Source organism: Phaenicophaeus curvirostris, chromosome 9 (genome assembly GCF_032191515.1).
Source record: "Phaenicophaeus curvirostris isolate KB17595 chromosome 9, BPBGC_Pcur_1.0, whole genome shotgun sequence".
Lineage (NCBI taxonomy): Eukaryota > Metazoa > Chordata > Aves > Cuculiformes > Cuculidae > Phaenicophaeus > Phaenicophaeus curvirostris.
In genome coordinates, this window is record NC_091400.1 from 35,409,341 (window position 1) to 35,428,245 (window position 18,905).

The 18,905-nt window shown below is 48.2% G+C and overlaps 1 protein-coding gene across 2 annotated transcripts; it reads right to left on the bottom strand.

The window, feature by feature from the left end:
• Positions 1-641: 641 nt before the first annotated feature.
• Positions 642-18,871, bottom strand: DNAJB12 (DnaJ heat shock protein family (Hsp40) member B12). Of its 2 annotated transcripts, none has more exons than XM_069863841.1 (9): positions 18,703-18,871; positions 14,787-14,961; positions 13,187-13,332; positions 9,759-9,944; positions 7,721-7,800; positions 6,432-6,541; positions 3,465-3,637; positions 2,369-2,514; positions 642-1,159 (listed from the first exon to the last, which is right to left on the bottom strand). In XM_069863841.1, the coding sequence occupies exons 1-8, from the start codon at positions 18,833-18,835 to the stop codon at positions 2,393-2,395; spliced, it is 1,125 nt and encodes a 374-aa protein (XP_069719942.1). In that variant the 5' UTR covers positions 18,836-18,871; the 3' UTR covers positions 642-1,159; positions 2,369-2,392. The 2 variants fall into 2 exon arrangements, with proteins under 2 accessions (XP_069719942.1, XP_069719943.1); XM_069863842.1 differs by having other exon boundaries at positions 2,363-2,514; positions 18,703-18,858.
• Between the last annotated feature and the right edge of the window lie 34 nt (positions 18,872-18,905).

Sequence of the window (18,905 nt, forward strand, 5' to 3'; positions counted from 1 at the left end):
CCCCCTAGCAAAACTTCTTTCAACAGAAGCAAGAGAAAGCCCTGTTTCTGGTGAATGAGCAGTATTTTAGAGGTTTCCTTAGGAAACCTTAGAGATAGGGTGTCAAGGCCACAGCCACGCTGCGAATGGCAGTGCCGGGAGGCGAGGAACCCCAAGTGCCAGACACACAAAGAAAACCCCAGCAAACGAAGAGGGCTGCTGGGAAGCTCTCTTTATAGAACGAATGCTGCGTGCTGATTATGAGGCAAAATTAAAGCAGAGTCTGCAAAAAAGAAAGAAGTTACGTGCACAAATAAACCCAACGACTGATGAGCAAAAACTATCCAGGACAATCCTTCCTGTCATTGAGCACGATGCTGGGCTCAGCTGACCCACTGCGGCTTCTGCCAGCGCTGCAAAACCACACCACAGCTCCAGGTGGTTTCCCCCAGTTTCTTTCTTGCCCCCTATGGATTTGGAATTACTTTTATTATAACCCAAAAGGCCCGTATCAACTTCCCAAGCCACAGAATGCTGTAGGCCTCCAGAAAGCAAAATACAGTAACAGCAAAGTGATTCCTGTTTTAGTGTGTCAGGCAGGAAAGTGCTGCAGAGCGAGACACCTCGGGATGAGACTTCTCACTTCCTTGCTTACCAAGCCGGGCAGAACACAAAATAATTTAATCATCCAACCCCTGCATAGTTTAAAAGTACAACATATATACATCTATAAATTAATTCTAAATAGATTATATTTTCCTCTCTTTTTTTTTCCTAAAGTTTTCTTTTATCACCAAATTGTCAAATTTCTCTCTCCGTCGGCACTGACCAGCACAGTCACAAAGGGTCTCCTTTTGCTTCCTGGCTTCTGCCGTTAGTTTGTATTGTTTAACACTCTACGTGTTTGTTCTCAGAGTTGTGGGATCCCAGGAGCAACGAGACTGTCACACACGAGCGGTGTCAGAAGGGAAGGACGAAGGGGGGCAGCTCGAGTTCCTGTCCTGATCACTGCCTGAGATGCGAGTCATACGGCGGAGACAGGCAGGGAGAAGGAAGAGGGCAGTTGTGCGTTGCTAATTCTCCAATTCCATTTTTAAGATAAAGTTTGATTCTTTCAGATACAAAGTCCATCTCCTTGGCTCAGTGCACTTCACCGTAAGTCCTCAGGCATTTCAGGAGTCTGGGAACAGAAGCGGGAGCAGTGTCAGTCTGTGGACAATCGCACATCCCCGTCCCTCTCCCTTCCTTCCCCTCCCCACTTCAGGCAGCAGCTTTTCCAGTTGCACTCTCGGGCCCTTTGCCAAAGAGCAGCTCTTTTCAGACCGTGGGGATGGAGAGGGAATTAAAGAAAAGCAGATAAGTAATGCCAGTCGACCATGAAAGACGAGGCGCAGTTATCAAAACAAGAGAGCGAGTGTATCAACATAAGAATGGTTCCAAAAACAGGACACACCCCAAAAAAGGTCGAACACAACCCAGATGATTTGCTTTAAGGGCCGAACTTTCAGGCGCACTCCCTTTGCCAAGGAAAATAAAACCCAAACAAAACCTTTCCTGCTAAACCTCCTCACTCAGGACTACAAACCAAGCAGCTCGACGTCCAGTGTCCCCAAGAAGGATTTGCAAGCCTAAATGTTGTCTGTACACTCAACACTTGACGCGAGCTTCACCTCTGATTTGTTTCCTACAGAAACACTCTTTTCAAATAATTCTGTGGGTAGGAGGGACCTGTATGTTTTACAGCCACCCCAGCAGCACCCGGTAGGTGAAATCAGCCCAGATAATTAAGGAGAAAAAGAACTCCAAGCTCCATGCCAATATTTTCATGCAGTTCTCCCGTGTTACAGCGCACTTGCTCTCGCACTTGCTGTACAGGTTCACCTTAACACGAGCTCTCCAACCCCCAGGTCTTCCAGACTCCCCCTGAGCTGTTTTTACCCCGATTCCCAGTTTAACCCAGTAAGTTACTTCCACAGCCTGCTGTGAACTTTGGCCATTTGCTTTGTTTTCCTTGAGCATCATGGGAAGGCAATGGGGGGCCAGGAACATCTGTTTGGTAGGAGTCCCTTCCCTGTCATCGTATTTAAGTGTCAGAGGAGAACAGCTTTTTCAGTAAAATAGACAACAAAGCAACCAGAAAATGGCTCATTAAAACGTGGCAGCTCAGACCCAACACCGACAGCACCAGAGAAAACAGGGAGCTTGGGAAGAGAGCCCAGAGTGCCAACATACAAACAAAACAAAATACATCTCCTGATTAAGGAGCGGACGCTCACTACGTGTGTGCATCTGGAGGAGACTCATGAAGGCCCGTGTCTCAAACGGGGATTTGAGTATGTAAGAGGAGCACTGCTGTGCCCAGGGAAGCATCACCAGCTCGTACCCAGACCTCTGCTGAGCAGGCAGGCGGTGACTATCCATGCAGAGAGGCTTGAACGTCTGACAGCCTGCTACAGCTGGGAGTGCCCATCTTCTGTGCTCGCTGGTACAGATCCGTGTCTCCAAAGTAGCGTGCTCGGTACAACAAGCCTTCCTCTACAAAGGGAAAAGCCCAGCGTTAGGGATGCAACGTGGAAGGAGATCCACCCACCAGGCCACGTCCCACCACAGACTCTGCTATCTTGAGGCAACAGGAGGCACCTCAAGCTCTTCATGGCATAGGATGAGGCTAAGGAAATGCTCCGTGCCCTTTAGGACAGGACGGGCGTAACATCTGCTGACAGCTCATTTGCCCCAGGGAAAGCCTTAGGAACCTGATGGGGCCTGCCCAGGAGGCACAGAAAGCAGCCCACACGAAAGTTAATCCAGCAGCACAGGGACGGAGAAACTCAGAGCTCTGTGCATTGGCTGCATTTGGTACCACTCTGGGCTCTAACAGTTCCTCCTGCATTCCAGGTGCTCAAATCCTATCCTGGCCACTGCTCCAAGTGGTGGGAACGGGCAAGTCAGGTCACCCCTGGGACTTGGCAAGCAGCTAGCTGCCCTTGCTGCCTGCCTGGATGGCCAGATCATCTCTCACGTTGTCCCTCCAAAACCCCACGTGCCTTCAGCAGCTCGCATGTCGATGTCAGTGCTGCCACCTCAGCCCTCGCAGGGACAGAGGACACCACGGGCAGCAGGCTTTAGACCAGTCATCTTACAACTAAAATATTACACAGAGCTACTGGGGGGCCTCCTTCAAATGAGATGGCTGCAACCTTCCCCCTCCAACAGAAATCGGAGATATACTACTGACAAGGCAGGCAAACCCTGGGGCACAACTCCTGTCAGACCAGTTCGACAGCAGCATTAAGAAACAAAACAAAAACCCCACGTATTGGATTTGTCATGAAATCTCAGATAGAAAACAAATCCCCTATAAACAGGAAATGTGCTCACACCATGTTTAAGTGCAACTTCAGCATAACTCAGGCCCAGTAGAAGACCTTTCTGAAGCCGACTTCAGGCAGCAGACAAGACCCTCTGCTCCTGACCCAACTACTCACTCTGCTGCTTTTCCTTCCAGCAGTTATTTCGAAGGTTTGCAATATAGTCGTCCTCCACGCTCCTTTCAACACTTTTCAGGTTTGTGCCTGTGTATTCATCTGCAAAGTTCTCAGATACGTAGTAGACAACTTTCAAGTGCTCTGTCACTCTCCTGTGTATGTGACCCACAGACCTAGGTCAGGAAGCAGAGGAAGAACAGTGTGTGACATGGTTCAAAGGCAAAGCAAGAACCTCCCAGCCATTTACAGTGTACAGCATGATACCAAATGCTGAAAACATGTATCAGTCACGTGCACCCACAGACTTGAAGGTTTGGAAAGGAGAATAATTTCTGGTGGAAATGAAACGCCAACACAGGGAGAGAAATTCTGCCAGGCCTCTAGCTAGGTGGGCAGAGCTCTGAATACAGACCTAACTCTGAGGCAGATTGCCCAAGGCCTAAACCCACTTAAAATGAAGCATTCACTAGAATTTTCAGCACTAATTAGATCTCCCTGCAATTTCCTTGCTGACGATGCCATCGCCTGGTTTTGGCGGTGAGCCCCAACGATGGTTGCAAAGCTGGAGCCTGGTGCTTATGCAGCGCGGGGTGAGAGCAGCCATCGAGGCAGAGGAACACGGCAGCGCTGCAGCAGAGGCAAAGCAGGGCTGACTGTTGCAGCGCCCTGCTCAGCAAGGCTGCCCCTTGGTTGAACTCAGTCCCCTCTGCTAAGGTATCCGCTAACCCCAAGAGCGTCAGCTTCCTCCATCGTGTCACATGCTGCAACAAGCACAGTTGCTGCAAGCATATAATTAGACCTGCTATGCACTAGAGCCCACAGCGACCAGGACAGAAAGCACTTTCTAGAAGGAAATCTCTTCTGACCCTACCCTGTGGATTTGTATTTCAGACAGAGCCCTGTGCTTGTTATCCCCAGCACTCCAGCACAGCTAGAGATACTCACTAAGGGTGTGTTTGCAATCTGTAACACAGGACCTGTGCCCAAACACTGGATTCATCAGAAACTGCTCCAGCTGGAGAAGTGCCCAGAGTTCCCCATTACAAGTACCAGCTGGCTGCCGCATTAGAAGCAAGCCCAATTCTCAGGCTAGGTATAAACATTAACTCATCCGGCTCACCCTTCAGTCTGTTATCAGGGTTTACAGGAGACTCCTGCACGTTTTGTCGAGGTCCAGTGCTCAGGGAGTAGTGGTGCATAACTGGGTAGGCTTAACATGACCAAAAATCTCTCCTGGCATTTTGCATCCCCAGCAGTGCCTGCTGGCCAAGATGCAGTCCAGGAGAAGCTCAGCTCACTACTTTATCTGTCAAGAGATCCCTAAGCTCATACTCCTCCTCTGTATAAAGATAAACTACGGAGGCTACAAAGTGTGCCCTCAACGGAGGGGTATTTAAGCTCGCAAAGCCTCAGCAGAATGCTTAAGTATAAAGCATAAAAATAAGGGCAGGACCTGGCCCAGGAAACCTGCTGCCTGAAGTCAGAGGTGTAATTAAGTCAGGCAAATTGGATGAGGTGAAAAGAACAGGGCGGCACAGGCAGGCCCACAACTAGATGGATCTTTTGGCAGGAAGCTAGTTTTTGGAAGAGATTTACAAAGACAACAGTGAGTGACAAAGGGTTCTCTAGGACTCTGCCTTTCTCAGTGACAGCTTCACTATCAAGAAATGGCATTCCAATCTGAGTTCACCGAGTTCAGCGCAGCGAGCTCCAGCATTTTGCTGAATGACAGCTGAGCACAACATTTCCCTTAACATCAGGCAGCAAAAGGGGCCCAGCTGCCTGCAGCAAGCGAGCAGCACCGCCTGCCGGCACAGCACGCCTTTTGCTCCTGAGCTAATTGCATTTGGAGCCCCTTGGTCACTCGGGAAGGATGACAGAGGACTGCACCAGCTCATTTGCCGCTCTCATCCAAATCCAAAGGTGGACATGGGTTTGCTGGCTGCTAGCCAAGCAGGCAGAGACGGGGACAGCACAGGGAATGGGAACCGAGCAGCAGAGACGTGCCAGGGGGCTTATGAGTGGATTTCCTCTGACAGCTGACACAGCTGGAACCAAATCCCTGCCCATTTAAAAGCTGCCCTGGCTTCGCTGGACGTCTTTTTGCCCCACACGCTGCCTCTTCACCAGTATAAAACAAACCGGAATACATATATAATGCTTAATTTTATACTCCAAATATCAACTGCAGAAATCACATCTCAATACTCTTCAGCCTCTCAGAATAACTATCCTCTCTGAACACACTTATGGAACTTCCACTACAAATACATCAACTTTTTGTCAAGAATGATGCAAGCAGCCAGAAATCAAGCCTGTTTTGCCGTTCTTTGTTGGCACTGCAAAGTGAGTAAGAATACAGACTCATTTCATTTGTCAGCCAAATGAGTAGGTCAGGGCATTTCCACATGATCTGGCACAGACCAGCTTCACTTTCATCTGGTGAGGTCAGAGTTCAAAAATAGGGGATTTCTCTGGGAATGTTTTTTACCCTACAGGAGTGCCTTTTATTCCTTCTTCTCTTCCTCGATTGCTTTGTACTAGGCAAAAACGGAGGCTTTCATGAAGAACACATCTGGCTTTTGTTTTTCATGCCCCAATTGAACTTGAACTCTACATCTCAATTAATTCTACATATAGGATCTCGGTGCTGGGCTGCAGCCTCTCAAAGTCACTGTGCCCGTCCCTTTCCAGGAGGGATCCATGCTGTGGGCACAGGTTGCAGAAGGTTCTTGTCAAACAACACCCTCCCTTAGGCAAGTGAGCACCCTCCACCCTTCCCCACACCTTCCACCTCAAGACCTGTTTGAGAATCCTCACTGATGTGTGAGACACCTGGCAGGAGGAGCAACAGAGTGATGAAATAAAGCAAAAAAAATCCCAGAAGCACCTAGACTCCTACCCAGCCAGGCCACCCTGCCCTCCGGAACCCACCCCTCCCCAGTTGGATAAGTAACTGGTACTAACGGCCTCTGGCTCAAACTGTAGGGTGGGCTGGAGACCATCATCTGGCTTAGTGCAGACACAATGATCAGGATGAGGATAGGCATCAACTGGACAAACAGACCAAGGCCACCCTGAAGGAACAGAAACACACAGTGGAGTGCCACCCATACGCTTGTAAGCAAGGAACCCATAGCACCGCTCCCCCTCCCTCCCAACCCACACACAACCTCAATTCTCCTGCTTTTCACAGGCATTCGGCTTAGGAGGCACCACAAAATAACTGGGGGAACACAGTAGCCCACAGTTTTCCTCCAGAAAGGGCAGTGTGACTTTGAAAGTCCAAACCCACTGCCCCTTCTCTAGATGTGACAAAGGGCAGAGGGGACTGGCAGAGGGGACTGGAACCTTGTGAGTGAATTTCAAGCCTCCCGACCATGTTTTGTTTTTCTAGAGCATATGTGGTTTCTGTCCTGCTTGTGCTAGTGAGCAGAACTGGTTTTACGGAAAGCCTTCTCCCCTCTTCAGTGTTAGATGAAACTATTGCACTCTCTACCTCACCTCCTGTGCTCCTGCCAGTTCCAGCAGAGTACACGTTCCCCTTTAAGCTTGAGAAAAAAACATCTGAGAATTCCTGTTTGTTTATTTAAAAAATGATAATTGTCTATCCCCAGAGAAGAGTAATCTTAATACATAGACCCAGTCTCTTTAACAGCAAGCCCCTCATTCTCACTCCTCTAGACCGGAAGGTTTGGAGTCTTAGAGGTAAACTTAGATTTTCTGTGATGGGAAAACATAAAACCAGCTCATGCTATCAAGTGTTTTCCTTGGTTAATTAAGCATCACAGATTGGAAACACTCCAGCTTCAATACTGGAATAAAAGGGAAAATGAGTTTGTGTTGGGAGGTGCCGCAAGTATCCATGTCATCTAAAAACTGGATTTGGCTCTTGAAATGACAACTAAATCAGAAAGGAAATGCTTACTTTGTGGCACAGACAGGTACACTTTTCTGGTGCAATCTTATTTCAAGGTGGCACCGTTCCAAGACACACCAGCATTTTCCCCATGTTTCTCCCAGCTATAAGAGTCCCAGGAGAACAACCACCAGCATATTAAACCACAACTTAGTGTAAATTCTGAAAGCAGCCCATTTCTCACAGCTCCAGCTTTCTTTTCGGGGCGAGGTGTGTGTGTGTGTGTGTGTGTGGAACAAGCAGGCCTGTTTCACAATACAGTGACACCAACTACCTCGCAATTTGCACACTGGAAAAACCTTTAGACTCCCAGCACCCCACCTTGTTCTCCACTTACGTCACCCTGATGCTCTCGTCTGTCCTGCCTCTGATGGTAGGTGTATCGCATCCTGCCGTTGCTGTACACATGAACGTTACCTATAGGCCAAAGAAAACTGTTACTCAAAAGTCAGAGCACGTAAGACTGTGCTGGCTGGACAGGAAGGAAACACGGAAGGTGGCAAACCTCCAAGTTAGCCTCACCAATGAAAACATAACAGAAAAAAAGTAGACTGGGTGCCAAAAACCAACAGCAAATTCAGAAATTTTAACTCAGACCATTGCCAGAATGGGCTTGATCTGTTTCTCTGGTTTGGGCCATGCTCAGCCAAGGTATAAGGACAAGAGATTGTAAAGGAATCCATGCGGTGTTCACACCTGGATCTTGCCTGCTGCTATCACCGCTCTCAGTTCAGCCTGTGTCATGTAGGCAGCAGTGTGCCAGCCAGTCTGCCTGGCTGGGCTGCATCCAGGCTGGAGCTGGGATCAGTTGGTGACATAGTGACCTGACAGCCTTGGGCTGTTCCCGACATCGTTATGGATGTCCCAGTGCACAAGGTGCATGCCCATGATTTTGTTCAGCAGGTCCCTGACTGAAGCTATTCCATCGTGCTGTCCTGACTGAGACGGCTGCAGCCTTAGGGCGAAGCAGACGTGAGACGCAACAGCAGACTGAAGAAGATTTCATACCAAAAAATTCTCTTTATCACCTGAAGCCAGCATTTACAAAACGGGCGATGTAAGCTGCTGCTGAAAAAGGAGTATTCCTCAGGTGTACTGTCTGAAGGTGAAAAGGTGTTGGGAACAGAGATCCATCTCCAGGATTTTGTAGGATCATATGAAAATCCAGGTTGGAAGTGACCTCAGGAGGTCACCCAGGCCAACCTGCTGCCCAAAGCAGGGTAGAGTGAGAGCCTTGTACAGGCCTTCTCACTTCTAATCAGATTTATATTAGATGAAAAACTATTCAAAAAGAAAAAGCAGTGATTTTGGTAGTTTTTCCATGCTAAAAACAGAGCATGACTTGTGTTAAATGCCAAAACCACAGCTGAAAAGGGAGACCGGTCGAGAAAGTGGTCATGAATTCTCTTGGGACAGCGAGGAAAGGAAAAAAGATTGAGCTAAAATAGCAACCCCCTGTTTTTGCCCAAGGAGCTTCACCTCTCTGACAGGCAGAACACAAACGCTGCAAAAGACCTCAAGACACCTTTGCAACCACTTGACATTAGCGTTTCAATTCTTACATACCAGGCAGGAAAGAGCTATCAGAGCAAATCTTCTCAATTGAAACAAAATATTTGTTTTTCCAATGTAATCCATGGAGGTCAAATAACCACTGCCTCCACTGCCAACCAAATACAACTGGTGAAAATACATGGAAGTCTTCTTAAATACCCTTATCCTTGTATTAAACCTGTGTCTTCTTGACACAGAAACCATCAAGTGAAGGTATAGCCACCCTGTTCCTTCCTGCCACCCAAACCACGATCAGCACTGCAGGAAGACAGGACACACTCATCAATTCAAGAGGTTTGAGTTATGTTCTAGAAATAACATTTTGCTGTTTTTTTACAGGACACAGCTGAAAGAAGGAAGTGGACGCTGATCTTAGAGAAACTGCTTCAGCTGCGTGGCAGAGCAGATACAGATCAAGAACAAGGCCCAGGCATTACTACAGTTTGCTCTGATGAGAAGAATAACCACCAAGACCACCAGGCAGAAAAGCCTTCTTCAAAATAGGATTATTTTACAACTAGTCTTAAAACAAATAATGTTTTGTTCTAACACTCAACCCAACTTAGTAAGAGTTAATGTTACCAGCATGCAAACAAAGTTAGGAAGAAGTCCAGCTCTGATGGTACCACCTGCTGGATGCTGACTTCTCCACGTACCCTTCTGAACAACTTAGAAACTCTAGGTGTTCAGGTCACGTGTGAATGAAAACACTCTATCACTAAACTCAGCATTCCTTGCATGACCAAATAAATCACTATTGCACTGCTGCTCTGTCACAAGGATCGGGTCCCATTCAAGAGATTAAGGTTTAACATGCTTACTAGAAGGAAAACCACCACCGAAAAACATGTTGAAGAGGTCCTCAGGGGAGATGTCTGCCTCAAACCCACGGTGGAAGTCTGAGTGACTGTGTCCATGCCGAGCAGGGTTGAGTTTCTCATCTCCAAACTGGTCATATTGCTTCCTCTTCTCTGGGTTGCTCAAGACCGCGTAGGCATTACCAATGGCTGAAATATTGACAATAAGGAAGCGATTAGCTTCTTTCTTCTGCAGATAATATGTTCAGCCCTGCAAAGTGGTAGGACTTACCTTACTCATTACACAAATTAAATGCACAGCTACCCACGTCCCCTCAATAGGCTACTTCAGTGGTGCAGCACTAGTACCTGGCGCGCTTCTCTGGCAATCACAGATGGAAGGAAACCACACTAGGCTCAATGAAAAAGGCCTTAATTAATTCAAATTAAGAAGTTCCCATAAGACTGGTATGAACTCGGAATATATCCCTAGAGAAACCCTCTCAGTGAATGCAACAATAGACTGAGGAGGAAATACTGGTAGCAGAGCAACTACACGTTTCACTTCAATTAAACTTGTTATTTCTTTTGAAGAATTAGTGCCCAGATCCTTCAGCCACAAGCAACTGTATAGGAAAACACCATTTCAGTTGATAAATTTGAGTGGCATTAAGGGAATTCAATGTTATTGCCTAAAACCAGAACTGCCAAGAATTTAAATATGGGCTAGATCACTGAAAGAGACCTTAAAGCCTCCCATAAAAGCTAGCAAGGAAACACTGGCTAGAAGTTGGGTCTGGCAGCTCTGAATTTCAAGATTCCCAGATACCAGTAGTAATGTGCATAATTACAGCTGCCTGTGATGGTGGAAATGTACTGGAACTAAATCGCTGCCAGTTCCCCAGGTTGCTCTCCTTCCAACCTCAGCACATTTAAGCTTTTCTACCATAAAGTCTGCCTGCCACTCTCTGACTTCTGTCCTTCTCTCTCAGCACGTTCCAGCTTACCACTTCCCCTCTGCCCAACCCACCCAGGAGCCTCCCTGTGTGACTGCAGAGCCTGTCCTCTCCCCCTCCTCTGCAGCAAGGAGGCAAAAACGTTCACGGCGGGAGTTGCCTGGTGTATAAAAGGCAGAGGTAGAATCATGAATGGTTTGAGTTGGAAGGGATTTTAAAGCTGTTTTGTGGGACACCTCCCACCAGATCAGGCTGCTCAGGGCCTCATCCAACCCGGCCTTGAACACTTCCAGGCATCCACGACTTCCCTGGGCAACTCGTGGCTCCACAAAAAAATGACAGAGAAGGGAGCTACATGGCCTTTGGAGGAGATTAACTCCAAGACTCAACATTTTCCCAGCAGTGAGACTGAGGTGTATGGTTTCTTCTTAGACCAGAGATTTGAGGGGTGGAAGATGTAACATCAATACACTGGTTCTCCTTGGTTACAATTCAGGCACACAGAGCAAACATTTCTACCACCAGGCAAGGACGCCTGACGACAAGGACTGACTCTCAGCACATTAGCTTGTGTCAATAAGCAATGAAAATGGAGTGGCTCAGGGTTTTGTTCGCTGTCTGACTCTCTGCTGACGAAGCCCAACAAACACCTAATTCCAAATCAGGATTTTAGCTCAAAGTATGCAGGGTCAATTCTTTTTCTCACGTCAGCCAAAGGCAGGTGATGTCAATCTGCTACAAGACAAACTGCAGCCAGTTGCAACTATGGACTGAAGCAAGCTCTCAGGACAAGATACAAAGCTTTATCATCTGTCACCGGGAAGACGAATGTCAAGACTTCAGCTAATATATCAACATAAGAAAAAATTAACTAAAATCCTCATAGTAGTGCAATTTCTCCTTCACCCTCTGAAGCAGAACAGCTGGACTTCAGCGAACCCTGCAAACCAGGAACTCAGTGTGGGTCTGAAGGATGGGAGAACCAACAAGGCAAGGTTTGGAGGAGATAACCTGAGAGCAGACAACTCTACAGCAGAGGACAAAGGGCACCTTGCTTAACGTATGACTTCTGGCACGTAACTCTTGTCTAAGACTTTGGCAAACATCATTATTCAAGATTACAAGTGAGGAAACCTGCCTTTCGCCACTTAGCAAGGATCGAAGGATAAACCATTGAACAGCAGCTTACTACACATGCAGCGTAGACAGAAGTCTGCAGATCCTCACTCTTTAATCTGGGTCCCATCTAAAACAAACTGTCGAAGTAGCTGAGGGCCAGCTCACTATTTGCTCACAGCAATACACCTATTGGTTATGGATTTAAGTCTTAAAAGACTTGAACAACCTTACATAAGACTTTTACTGCTGAGTTTATGTCTACTAGAAGCTTACCCAAGTACTGTATCGACCCACTCACACCAGTCTAGTCTTGCTCCCTGCTCCAGTAGAAGTCTCATGTAGTTCACTCCCAAGATGGCCAGAATTGGACCATGCTATTTAAATGGCTTAACACTGCAAAATAATGCTGTACAACTGACATCAGGAGTTCTGTGTTTAGCTCAATGACAATAATCAAACCTCCACAGCCTGCAAGGGAAAATGGGGTTATATGTTCCAAGCAATAGCATTTCTCTTGGGAAATTACTCCAGTTTTAAGGTATCTTACTACCCAGGAAATATCCTGCTGCATTCGCAGAGAGCCCCTGAAAAGTGGGCTCTTTGCAGCAGAACCGAAGCTCCTAGGGATCTTCTTTAGTTCTGGCTGTACTCAGTTGTATAACTGGTGCAGTTTTGTCCTAGAAATTTTCACCTGTCATTTCTGTCCACTAATTCCATTTGCAGCCTTTCACAATGGTCAGGCGCTGAGTGCTTGCTCAGAAACCCGAAGGCCTACTGGCTGCCTGAGATGCTCATTGAGTTGAAGAGTCTGAATACCAGTTCTGAAGAACATGAGTTTCTGGCCATTGGGCCTGCCCACCAATGTTTCTCTCAAAGGATTTGTGACCCAACAGCTGCCTCTGGTGCTGCACAACCTACGGTTCTCTACTGAATTTGTCATCAGACAGTGGTTCACCTCAGCCTCTGCCCTGAGCTGGACGGCTGCAGTGCCTGGAGTGCACCTCTGCTAAGTGGATGTTCTGGTATCTCTCCAAAACGAAAAAAAGGATGCTTAACATCCCAAGGGGATTTCCCCCTGAGCAGCCTAGCAGGAGGCTGGAAAGACAGGAAGGGCTGCTAGGAGAAAGGGAAAAAAGGCTTCTGCATGTGTGACCAGCAGAGGTGAAGACTGTCCATGCCAACCTGTTTTTATTATTTTAAGCTTGGAGTATACTTTGTCCACAACACAACCAGCTCAGAACAAGAGACACAACTTTACCAAGAGCTTTATTTCACTCTATCTGACTCGAGAGGTTAATTTAAGAGTCCTTGCTAGCCCAACTCTACACCATCGCCTGACAGCTGAAGGCCAACCACAAAGCTGGAAATGCTCTTTACCTTTAAATGCCTCTGTAGCCCCTGGTGCATGGTTCTTATCCGGGTGAAACTTCAGCGCAAGTTTCCGGTAAGCCTTTTTCAGGTCCTCATCAGAAGCTTCTCTATTTACTCCCAGAATTTCATAGTAATCTTTGCATTGCTTTACCCTGCAGAGAGGGGAGAAAACATGGACATTTAGTTTTAGCTGTGAAAACTACTCCACACTGAGTACATCAACTCTGCAACGTCTCATGTACAGCAGTTTCGATCGATGTTGTCCAGTGAACTCTGGTTTACCCAGCTCTCACTCCTCAGAAGGTGACTCAGTTTCTTTTCAGACTCATTCCCACTGTGCCGGCATTACCAGCTCACCAACACTCTCACGGAACAAGTTGAGCCAGTCAAGGCAGAAGGGCCTCTCCCCAAGCAATGGTATCACCTGCTGAAGAATGCGAACAGCAAATAAGCTTCAGCTTCATCATACTCACGTTTTGAAGGCTGATGGGAGGGACTACTAAAGGCAGGCCAGGGTCTGAAGCACAACTGGGCTATTGGCTCCTGCCCCTCCTCAGACCAAGTTAATTCACAGAGCTAAAAATAATCTCAGCTGAATTTTAGAGGAAGAAAGAGCGAGCTGCCCAGGCCCATGTGTGCTGCTGCCCAGTTTGTTCTGGGTACACTCACAGCCCAGCGATGGTTTCTCCTTCTCACATGACCTCCATGAGGCAGAAGACAGCAGGCTGGGTTTTTGGAGAAATAGATGATGTAACAAGCATCCCCATAAGTCCATAAGCCAGAGCAGGTCTTGCGCAATTCAGGCCATGCCCATCACCTTACACAAAGTTTACAAAGCAACTGTGCGTGCAGTTCAGTCTTTCAACTTCCGGTATTTGCAAGTGGTAGAAATGAATAAAGAACAGCTTGAAACAGGGTTTGGAAAATAGGTGACTAGATAAACATGTCCTGCAACTTTCCATTAGGAGATTTAGAGGTATATCATGCTAACAGAGTGAAGCATTCTGGGGTGGATTTCTACTTTATGGGGCAAGAGACCATGAACAGAACATCATCAGGAGAGAGGGAGAAGGATGGGCCTTGTCACTTGCTACTACAGCAAAGCTTAGAGCAGGAGGGCTGCCTACCACAAGCTATGAGCCGTGACTTCTACCTACAAGATCTTGGGAAGATGAGGGATTTTTCACACTATTACTAAACAAAACTAAAGCGAAATTAACGTGAAGACCGTGTGATGAATGCATCTAAAATGCCTCTTTGGACGTCAGCCTGGAAAAGACTTACATGTCTACCATTCCAGCCCTTGTACATGCCTTTGGGGAAAAAATCTCATCCCTCATAGACCCAACCCAGCTGCCTCCCAGGACTAGTGTAGCTATAAATCCTCTTAGATACCTTTGTAAACACCTAGTGAATTCAAATACACTTGATATGGTTCAAAGCTGACCATATCTCCTTGCACGACACAGAATGTGAATGGTGGTCCAACTCCACCTACTCTTTCTGCCTTCCTCCTTTGTGTTCCACCACTACATCTTTTAAACAGACTAGTATTGCATCATAAACTCAAACTGTGAGTTGAAGGCACGGATCACTGTGCACACACCTTTTCACTGCATCCACCTGGTCCTGAGTGTAGCCCTTGGGAGCCTCTCCACCAGCCTCTCCGTTGGCCGATGGGAAGTTTCCGCTCATTTTCTTGAACTGGTGGTTTGTGGACTCCCTGGATTGGGACTGGCCATTGGCTGCATGCTCCTTCTTGTTGAGCGATTCAAGCAGAGCTGAAATGAGAAAAACATGAAAAGAAAAAAAATAAGTTAAAAGACTGCCGAGCTCAACTTGCCTTTCCCACTCTCTCATGGAGAAACCCCTCTTCATCTCTGCCACCGCGCCAAGACTCTCACCCTTAGCCGGAAAGACCCTCACCGTTTCACCCACCCCTTACTTAATAGCAAAGCATTTCCATATTTGTTCTCTAACATGTAGTAAAGCATATTCTTCTTCTTTTTCTCCTGCCTTTGAGAGTCTGTTGTCCTGGGTAGATTACCATACTTTTCGAGTGCAGAAAATCATACTGTGGGACGTCAGTGTCGGACAGCCCCTTTTTCGAGGACAGAGCACTGCAGCACTTCTTGCTGGCAGCACGGTACAAGTGAGTCAGAGGGGTGCTTTGTTCTCCTGCACTGTCTTACCTACGTATTCAATGTCTGTAGAAGAAGCTGAAACACCCACCTTCTGTCTCAATTATTGAATATGAACTGCATAAATTCAGTTCCCCTCTTCCTAGGTGGGGTGTGCGTGCGTTCTGGGTGAACGGCTGCAGACTGTCACTGCCCCCTCACAAGGCTCGCTGTCCTCTGTCCTTTTCAGCCAAGGAGGGACACACGTTCAGGCCTGGCCTAACCACCCCAGTGACAATGCTGTGAAACCAAGTAAGACTCTTCCAAGCACAGAAGTATCTTTCCATCATGCTTTTCCCTGGCAGCTGGATAGCACCATCTTTCTAAACTACTTTTATCCTTTTATAACTGAACAGTAGATTGACAACTTCATGCCTGTAGTTTCTGAAGTTTATATGTTGCATCCCCATTATAAAGAACAGCCCCACACAATAACAATTAAAACCAGACATTAATTACAAAGGCATCTGTAACCTGATGAGCTTGCAGTCCTTTACCCCAAGCCTAGAACCGAGAAGGACAGTTCATCTCCTCCTGTGGATTGCACATTACAGACCCTGCACTATGGGGGAATCACATACTTTATGCAAGTACAAACAATGCTTGCAGACCAAGAGATGAGCCAAGATATCCTATCTGCCCCGCAGAGCTTGTAGGGGGCAAGAAAACACCGCCTTGGTAATCCAACAGCCCACATAGGCAACTGTTACAGGATGAAGAACAAAAGTGACATCAGGCTAGTGAGTAGTAACTCACGGGATGAGCTTTTGAGCTTGGGGGCTTCATGGATTTCAACTTCCAGAAAAATAAATCCTTCCCTCACTCATATTTACACCACGAGAGTGTTCACAAAATTACAGCCTTTACTTTTGCTCCTTCCAAACCTGGAGCAAACCGCCAGGCACTATAGGCCTCATCTCGCGGGGCTGTCCCACTACCGACCTCACTCTTGCGGTTTTAGGCTCAGTTCCTTACAGCTTCCCATATTTTTGTTAGTGTTATTCCCAAAGCCAACCACAGAAGTCCAAGTATGGCCACAGCCCAGTCCTGTTTTGCTCTGCAGCCCCAGCTCTATTGCTTCTACACCCCAGAGCCACGCTGGCCCCTGTGCACACAAAGTACAGCACAAACTGATAAACTACTGAAGCAGTGACTGTGGGATTAGATTTCAGTTCTGCCAACTCCACTCCCCGCCAACAAGCACGTGCTGTGGATCACTTTTCCTTGCTTATTAGCCAACATTTACTCAGCTTCTGTTAATTTTTCCAAAACTCCAGCCTAGAGGCGACCGATGGGACTTTGTCTATACCAGCGTGCCTGACTGCGTTTACATAGAAGATTTTTCCTGAAATTCCCTTCCAGAACCCTACACTAATCCTGTGAGGACACCTGTAGGGCCCAGCCAGGGTCATAGTCTGAATCGCTGTCTGTGCAAGGTCCACGTCGCCGATCGTTGCCAAACCCGACGCAACTCACAGGAAAGAGCAGAGATCTCCCAGGGCACACAAACTACGCAAAGATGCAATGACTGTGGTGTAACTGCGGGATCATTAGCAACATTTCCCAACTGCAGACCTAAAGTGCACAGACAAGCGACCCACAGGACATCACGCAAAGGGTCTTCGGTTGGCAGCTCAGATGTGAAACTTGTACCAGCAGCTTGTCTGGGTCTTGTCACAAATCATCACACATTAACCTGCTCCGCCGACCCCTCTCCTCTGCTTTCATCCCGTGTGCTCCAGTTCTCCCACAGTACACATCCTACTTTTTATTCTGGGTGTCCCAGGCCACAGGAACAGGGCAAAATGTGAATGCTTTACACTGCAAACTGGTGCTTGCTGTCATTCAGATCTGCTTTTCTGGTGCAGAAAAGCCCTAGCAGAGCTCCTCAGGAAGGGCAGTCTCTGTCAGGATAGGTGTCTCTGTGTTCTAGGCCATGCTTTTTCCTCCAAAAGTCATTTTTCCTACCCAGTAACTCCACAAAAGTAGAAACTTGGAATGGGAAGAAAAACCACAGCATTCATACAGCAGGCTAATACCATGTTTGAGGGAATGGGAAAAGGCATCGTGCAACCAAAGAGAAAATTATAGGGAGCCTTGGGCTCTCCCCAGGGGACACAGCCTGCAAAAGACAGTCTAAGAACCAAAGCTCAGATAAGGTCTGCCAAAGTAAAAAGAAGGGGAAAAAGAAGCCCCTTGCATTAATTTCCACAGTGTAAGAACACATGGAGAAAGAATTGTGTTTGGTTGCTTCTATAAACTACTTTCCTAGTTGTTTCATGACATCTTAACTACCTACACCCTAGAGCTTCTAGGAACTGAGATTGTTCCTCAAAACCCCTAAAGCTAGCAGGAAGTCTCCAAGAAGGAAGGTTATTTTTTACGCATGCTGACGTGAACTACAGGAGCTGCGCTGTGGTGATCAATGCGATGTGAGAAATGAGAAGCAATGCTTGCTGAGGGGAACAGCCGAGGAAGACAAACATCGAAGCCCATAAGCTCACACAAGCTCTGCCTGCCCACCCCTAAACTGCATGAAACTGCGGCCCAAGGTGCTTGAGGAGGGGATTCTGCTGCAAGGCTGTGTCTCTGTGGGAGGGACGGAGCTGGCAGACAGCCCAGAGCCTGGAGAGCCGAGCGAAGTAGGGGGGATGAAGAGAGGATGGGAGAAGAGAAGGGAAGAGAGCAGAGGGAGTGGAGAGGGGAACAGAGGAGAGGAAGATGGGAGAAAGAGAGGAGAGGAGATGGAAAATAGAGAGAGGGAAGAGAAGGGGAAATGAGAAAGAGGGAGAGAGAACGGGAAAAGGAGAGGTAAGGGGAGAGAGAGAGAGAGCGCGCAAGCAGAAAGGGGTAGAGAAAAGGGAAAGGGGGAGGAGAGGAGAAGGGAGCAGAGGAAGAGGGGAGAAAGAAAAAGGGGAGGAGAAGAGCAAAAGGAGGAAGAAGAAGAGGGAAGGGAGAAGAGAGGGAGAGGAGAAGAGGGGGAGGGAAACGGGAGGTGAGAAAGACGTAAGGAAAAAAAGAGGGATTAGGGAAATGAAGAAGAAAGGAGGAAGGGAAGAGAAAGAGAATAAGGGAGGGAAAGGAGGGCGAGGAGAAGGGGAAAAGGGCAAGGGAGAGAAAGGGGAAGGTAAGGAAGAGGGAAAATGCGGAAGAAGGGAGGCAAAAGCACAGAACGGGGGCAAGAAGGAAGAGGGGAAGAGGAGGGAAGGAGGGAGGGGGCGGGGACGCCGATGAGGCGAGGAGGCCGCCCGGGCGCCGCCGCCCCCCCCGGCGCAGGCGCGAGCGCGGGGTCACGGCCGGCGGCGCAGGCCCCGCTCCCACCCCCGGCCCCGGGGCGCTCACCGCGGGCCCGCGGCGACGGGTACAGGCGCTGCGCCTTCTCCAGGAAGCGGCGGGCCCGGTCGGTCTGCCCGGCCTCGGCGGCGGCCAGCGCGATGCCCAAGCACCGCTCCGCCTCGTCCCGGTTCGACTCCATGGCGGCGGCGGCGGCGGGCGGGGCGCGCGCCTGGCGTCACCGGCCCCGCCCCGGGGGCAGCGCCGGCGGG

Bases quoted from the DNA above. Each gene is read 5' to 3' on its own strand.
- DNAJB12 (XM_069863841.1), bottom strand. From the start codon at position 18,835: ATGGAGTCGAACCGGGACGAGGCGGAGCGGTGCTTGGGCATCGCGCTG. The intron at 14,962-18,702 runs GTGAGCGCCCCG...TTCTCATTTCAG, and splicing joins CCCGTCGCCGCGGGCCCGCG to CTCTGCTTGAATCGCTCAAC. The intron at 2,515-3,464 runs GTGAGTAGTTGG...TTCCCTTTGTAG, and splicing joins CTGGAAGGAAAAGCAGCAGA to AGGAAGGCTTGTTGTACCGA.